Source organism: Taurulus bubalis (assembly GCF_910589615.1).
Source record: "Taurulus bubalis genome assembly, chromosome: 9".
NCBI classification, from domain to species: domain Eukaryota; kingdom Metazoa; phylum Chordata; class Actinopteri; order Perciformes; family Cottidae; genus Taurulus; species Taurulus bubalis.
In genome coordinates this window covers 26919785-26926228 of record NC_136597.1, presented here as the reverse complement: position 1 = coordinate 26926228, position 6444 = coordinate 26919785, and the positions used below count along the sequence as shown (strand labels likewise).

At 45.2% G+C, this 6444-nt stretch overlaps 1 protein-coding gene across 1 annotated transcript in view; it reads left to right on the top strand.

The window, feature by feature from the left end:
* kitlga (kit ligand a) overlaps nt 1–5374 on the top strand; it is a 24752-nt gene extending 19378 nt beyond the window's left edge. The window contains exons 5-10 of the mRNA XM_079223637.1: nt 566–746; nt 2811–2864; nt 3906–4003; nt 4204–4313; nt 5051–5118; nt 5223–5374. Coding sequence (XP_079079763.1) covers nt 566–746; nt 2811–2864; nt 3906–4003; nt 4204–4313; nt 5051–5081 — 474 coding nt within the window. The 3' untranslated portion in view covers nt 5082–5118; nt 5223–5374. The remainder of the gene's footprint in view (nt 1–565; nt 747–2810; nt 2865–3905; nt 4004–4203; nt 4314–5050; nt 5119–5222) is intronic.
* The last annotated feature ends 1070 nt before the right edge of the window (nt 5375–6444 follow it).

Here is a 6444-nt window from a genome sequence, read left to right as displayed (position 1 = left end):
CGAGTCAATACATTTGGTGAACACACCTTTTTCTTTTGTTGCCATCTATCTATTCTCGTAGCTCTGGCATGAGAGCATTTGTGCTTTTGTTTGTTTATAGTTTCTTTGTGAACGTCACAATAGCAGCGCAGAACAAAAAAAAGCACTGATAAGAAAAGGAACGTTTTGTCTACGTCTCGGAGTCGGTAGCGTTTTTTAAATGCCGCTGTTTTTTGGGGGGTTTTAAGATGCAGGAGTAGTGTGGACGCTAGGACGCTAGCAAAAGATGCGCCCCTTAAAATGGAACCGTAGTAATGTGGATGAAGCCTGAGAAGCTAGCATGACTGACACATGGACTAGTACAACTACAAGTAGTATATTATCTGATATATACCAATGGCTCTTTGGCTGATAGCTGGTTATACTGTAAACCTACATACCCTCCAACGCTATAACGTTAGCTCTTACGCACAATGACGACCCTAGAGTTTCATAACCAGCTGGTGAGTTTCTGTTATTATTCATTGCTATAAGAAGATGTTACTAACGTTGAGATGTCTCTTTGTTTGTACCCGTGTCTCCGCAGGAGCCGATCATGTATGATTTCGAGTGCCACTACAGGGAAGAGAGGTGGCAGACGGCGCGCTACTTTGACTTTGTCAAAGACTTCCTCATAGCTGCACAGAATAAAGAAGATTCAGACGACTGTGATCCTCCTCCCTGCCCCACAACCCCATACACAGCAACAACAGAAGACTATTTAAATGGTGAATGGTTATTATGTGTTGGCCGGCTCTTTGCGCTTGTGAACAGATGTTGTAGTTTTAGCATGTCTGCGACACAGAAAAAGTACCTTTAATTGGAGGTATGATACCGATGAAGTGCAGCAGGTGTGTGTGTGTGTGTGTGTCTCTGGGTCTGCATTATGACAACAATGATGATGATCAATCATTTGATCAATCATTGAAGAGAATGGGTGCTACAGCAATGTGTTGGAGAGAGAACGGGCCCTTGGGAGACGTCCGAATTACGGCGGGTGTAGAGATTATACGTTAGCTAGTTCAGGTGCTAAATCTGTCGACTCGTCGCGACAGCGTTGTAACTACCTCCAGTTACAAACTGAAAACCAACAGTTGTGAATCAATGTTCAAAGTCTTTGGGCTGTTGGCTGGACAGAGCGAGTGGCCTTGCAGCTTTGCTTAAGGATGGATGGATTAAGGTGCAGACTTGTTGGTGGCTGCAGCCTCGGGGGAGAGCAGGCTGGTTGCTGGCGCCACTATTAACCCCGTGGCCTCTTCCACAATCAACTGCACGGCTTTACTGTGCACACTGCAGCACTCTTATAAATATTTTAATGTTTAAAACATACCAGTTGTGATATATAGACGCCCATGCGTTTGATCGCCTTCGGTTAAAGATTCTCATCAAATCGGCTCTAAACTATGCAGATGTTTTGTTTTTATTTTAACAGGGAGGGGGGTGAGAAGCTTGAGGTCGGCTGAGACGAGCTTATGGTTGAAACAAAAATAAGACACAGCTGTGAGAGCCGCGCGACGCTACAATAAAATAACAAGGCAGGTTGAAGATAACAGTTAACAAGCTTTCTCTGGCAGAGGCTCTTGAGTGTGGATTTCTCCTCTCATGCGGAATGGGGAGGGGCGGAGACTCAACATCAACAGTTGCATCTACATGTGGGATGGGACGGAGCCCCGTTTGTTGTATTTCCTTTCACGTGAGTGATGATCTCACTGCTCAGAACATCACCAATCAGTGAGACGGTCAGCTACAGTTCAGGTGGAATGTTGCAGGAGAAAGACGAGACAGTTGGACTGGCTGCCAACAAGACATTCTCCATGTGATTTACGAGGTTTAAAAGGGAATATTTGTGCAATATGTCACCATAATCATTGCAGAAGTTCATCATTTAGTCAAGCTATGCTGACACACCAAGCTATGCTGCGTACTATTTCTGGTGAGACACTTGACAGATGTGGATATCGCAAAACCTCAGGAATCTGCTGCTCATGAGGAAATGCTAATGCTTAGGATTTTAAGTTACATGTTTTCATTAGTGTATAATCTCCTGAATCTGAGAATCATTGCGTTGCGTTGGCGCTAGTTACGAGCCGTTTATAATGACATTGGTTGCACCGCCATGTTTCTACAGAAAGAGCCTTTTTTCTGTTATTGCCTGAAGGCCACAACAGTTCTTCGGTGCGGTCGTGAAACCGCAGAGTTTGCTGAGAGCAACACCCGAAATTCACTCCATCTCAAGTAGGCGGATGGGTATTTAACCGGACCTCTCAAGGGTTTTTATTGTCTGAGTTGACAATTTAGGTCACACTTCCCTCATTATTTATGAGCCGGTTTATGAACTCAAACGAGCAACATTCCAGTTGACCCTCCCGCCATTGCCGCCGCCGCCGCCTTTGGTGTATTGTGAGCTGTCCATTTAGGACAGATCTCTGGTGGCCTCTTCCAGAAGCTTTCAGTCCAGGAACCTATTATTTCTTCACAAGAACTTTGCCAGATAAAAACTGCCCGTCGAGACACGGCTGAGTCACAGGGCCGAGGGGGGAAGCTTTTCCCTGAGGTAGCGCATGTGAAGAGGGAAGAAAAGGGCCCGAAACCCGATTGTGTACGTGTTGATTACAGAGCAATCTTCCAATCTTCCCAAGAGCTTGGACCGAGTGGTCGGATTAGATCTTTTTTTGTGTGTGTGGGGGGTGAAAAAGGCAGCGTTGAGTCGGCTTTTTAGCACCTGACAATGAAACGTGTTCACCGTACGGCACTCACTAACTCATCTCTCTTTCTTTTCACCCTCCTCCCAGTATCACCACCGTCCAGCAGTAAAGACACCAGGTGTGCAACGGGCTGCAAACCCCGTAAGTTTGCGTAATTTCTCTCCGCGTTTCACATAAAGTCAAAGAAGTGTCAGGTCTGTGTTCTGGTGGTAAGAAACTGGCCCAGCTGGTGTGTCAACGCGGCAGCTTTTGCCGGCGACAGTATTTTCCCACATTCTACATCAAAGTCAGGCCCGTTTCCCACGGAGCGGCTGTCACTTGAGTAATGGCGCTCTGCGGGGCGAATCGCATCTTGAGATGAGGAATTCTTTTGCGATGAGTCCTGTGTCTTATCTTGTGTGCTTTCCCTCTGCAAAAATGTTTCTTTGAAAGAATGTGAAATATTCTCGCACAGAAATACTGCGTTCAGTGGAATACCAGAATCCTCTGAGGCGGTTAGAATAACAGCAGCAGCATCGTTAAATGGAAAATTACTGACGCAAAATAGCTTCGTTTTTTCAGTGTTTTCGTTTTTGTGGCCGTCTGACGTCGCGTCTTCTTTGACGCCGGTCATTTGACACGGCTTCAAAGTTCCCCTCAAACATGTGTTGTGCTTGAAATTCTTCCCCTCAGATGTTTGAATGATGGTATGCCCTTTCTTTTTCCGTTGTTTGACACTAAAACGGCGGTTTTCACGTTGATGTGCTGCAGGTTTCTTTTCGGCGCTCGACTCAAATCTGAGCGCAACGCGTGTTTTGTGACATCTGGACGATTTTTTTAGATGAGATTTATACCAGTTTGATGTTGAAATTGTGTTTTTTTTGGGGGGGGGTTATTAATGTCCACGTCAGCTGAACCCTGCCGTTGTCTTGGGGTCAAAATGACCCGTGTACGAGTGTGTTGATGGGTCAATTTGACCCCAAGACAACGGGAGGGTTATGACTTCACACTAATTGTGCAAATATAGGCAACAATGAAAGCGACACTAGAAGGAGGGTAGAACCCCAAAACCACATGTCTGGGTCTATTCTATTCTATATAACCATTTCAAAGTCTCTTGCATTATGATTTGTTTCTGACAATTTAAAGAGTCAGAGGAAAGGAAGGGATGTTTAGTTTTGATGTCCTCTTTTTTTCTTCCAGATTCTGAAACGCGCGCCCTGACTGAGGTGGTGGAGCGAAGCCTTCTCTCCTTACTGTTCATCCCCCTCCTAGCTCTCGTATTCCTGCTCGTGTGGAAGGTGAGCTGACCTTTGACCCCTTGTTACTGCGATGTGACGTGTTTGTCAGTCGGCTATGCTTTGTTCCGTGCACTTTACGACGGACCGGCGTCCTCAACTTCCTGCAGAGGATGTGCAGACTTTGCACATCTGAGTTTTGTTGATTTTTTTGTTTCCCGAGACTTGGAATTGTTGGCGTTAAGAATTATTTCCTAAAACAGGTCCGATCATGTAGGAACGAGGAGGATCTCCAACAGAACCCCGGAGAAGGTGGACTCTTCACAGGAACAGACGTGACCGCGCCTCCACTAGACGCCGAAATATCAGAAAAGTGAGCCCATCTTTGACATTTGATTCATTGTTCCCTGTAGAGAAACGTCTAGATGAATGTATCATAATATACAAGAAAAATAAAGCCAACAAAGTACTTGTTCGGAGGTTCATTTCAATAGTGACACTCTTCAAACAGCGGACACCGAATAACCCCGATGATGTCATCAGGGTGTTTGAGCTTGAGGCTTCATAAATATTTTAACTCGGTTAAATTTGTTACGCAAAATATTCGGAAATTGGCCGTTCAGCAGACAAGAGGGAGCCTAAATAAACATGCTACTCAGTTGCATTATGGGAATTGATATATCCAGCATTTTCTTTGCGGGTAACTCGACCCATACTAGAGGACAGAACCGAGGACATTTCTTCACTTTTGACCCTCCTTGTTCTTATTCAGTCTGTTTTGAGCAATGCTAGATCCCAGTTGCCCCCCTCTAATGCGGGCTCGCATCACATGGGGTTCCCAGCAGGTTCGTCTGGCGCTGGATGTGCTGAGAATATAGAAAACAGGCTTCACCTGATCACATGTCACTCTGGCTCTGGCGGTTCAAATCATGATCACACACCTGTTTTTGTAGATGTCTTGATAGCGGCTGGAAGGGAACTGAGCTCTTCATTGCTTTGATTTGATAAACTTGTATTTCACAAGCGGAACGGTGGAGCACCTGAGGATCTAAAGAGGCTTGTGGGAAGTGAAGTCCACTGCTGACATGTATTGTTTCTGTCCAATTGCAGGAACATGTTGAACGTCATTGAAATAGTGTAACGACGCTTCTACCCTTCCATGTCCTTCGGCGTAATTGGTGAGATTTCACGCAGAGTTGTTTTATTAAAATGTAAAGCAAATCCAGCTTGAATCCAGCTGAGCTCTGAACTCTCTCTCTCTCTCTCTCTCTCTCTCTCTCAGGGCTCCACTCGTTTCCCCCTCCTGTTGGTGTCCAGAGGCGATGGAAAGAAAAAAAACAACGACAAAAAACAACAAAAAACACGAAGCTGAACTCGCAAAACAAAAAAAAAAAAAGGTAAAGCGGCTCGTTTGTGACCGCTCTCCGGATTCGCCGGTCGCAGTTTGCCGTGACCCGAGACATCCGTCTGGACGAACCACGCCCGCTACCGCACGGATCAGCTTGCCTTTCTTGTAAGACTGCATTAACCCCGTGCTTCTGACAAAGACTACGATTTGAGTAGAGCGTAACCCCCTCACACCCGCCTCCAACCGCACTCCGGCTCCCGCAAAGCGTCCTCCAGAACCTGCTGCTCCATGAACTCTTCGGGGGAGGACTCCCCAACCTTCAGGACGTTGCGACAGCCTGTGCTTCTTTTTGGACCCACCAGTTCATCTTCAAGCAAGCGGTGCAGAGAGTGACTGACACTGGTTGTCTCCTGCATGAACTGAGGCGTGATGTACTACCTCCGGTGACCCTCACGTTAAACCATCATCTTCAACAACAGCTCAACGTTTTCCCTCTGCAGCCTCCGTTGGTTTCCCTCCAGAATATAATGTTCACCATTGTAGTCCCACCCTGTTGTCCCGTTGTCCAGGTAGAGGCATGTATTTATTTATTGGTGGCAGCACTGAACTGCGTCTGTTGATACAACTGAGATGTTTCAAGCGATCATTTTAAGAGCACCTCTACTAATGGGTCACATTTAAAGAACAATCTCTCTCTCTCTCTCTCTCTCTCTCTATATATATATATATATATATATATATATATATATATATATACGAACACATCGTAAACCCTCCCGAAACCCCACATTCCTCAACAAGTTACATTTCCTCATATGATGTTGTTGCTGTTGTCGGTATATATGACTCGGGTGTGAATGGATGACATGTAGAACAAAACACATATATACTGAAAATATGCTGCTTTGACTAACTCACATGTCGACCATTGAAATCTGCAATGACATTCTGCTAACGAGTATCAGGGATGACGTCTGTGGATCCGGGATTTTTTTTATTTTTATTTTATTCGGGAGAAAAGAAAAAAGGTGAATTCAGAACGTAGGTGTTAGACGCACGTAAGACAACGACGGGCCTCCCCATAGTTAATGATAGCTCTATAATGCCTTTATTATTATTATAGTTCTTTGAATTATCTCACCTTTTTTTTATGCTT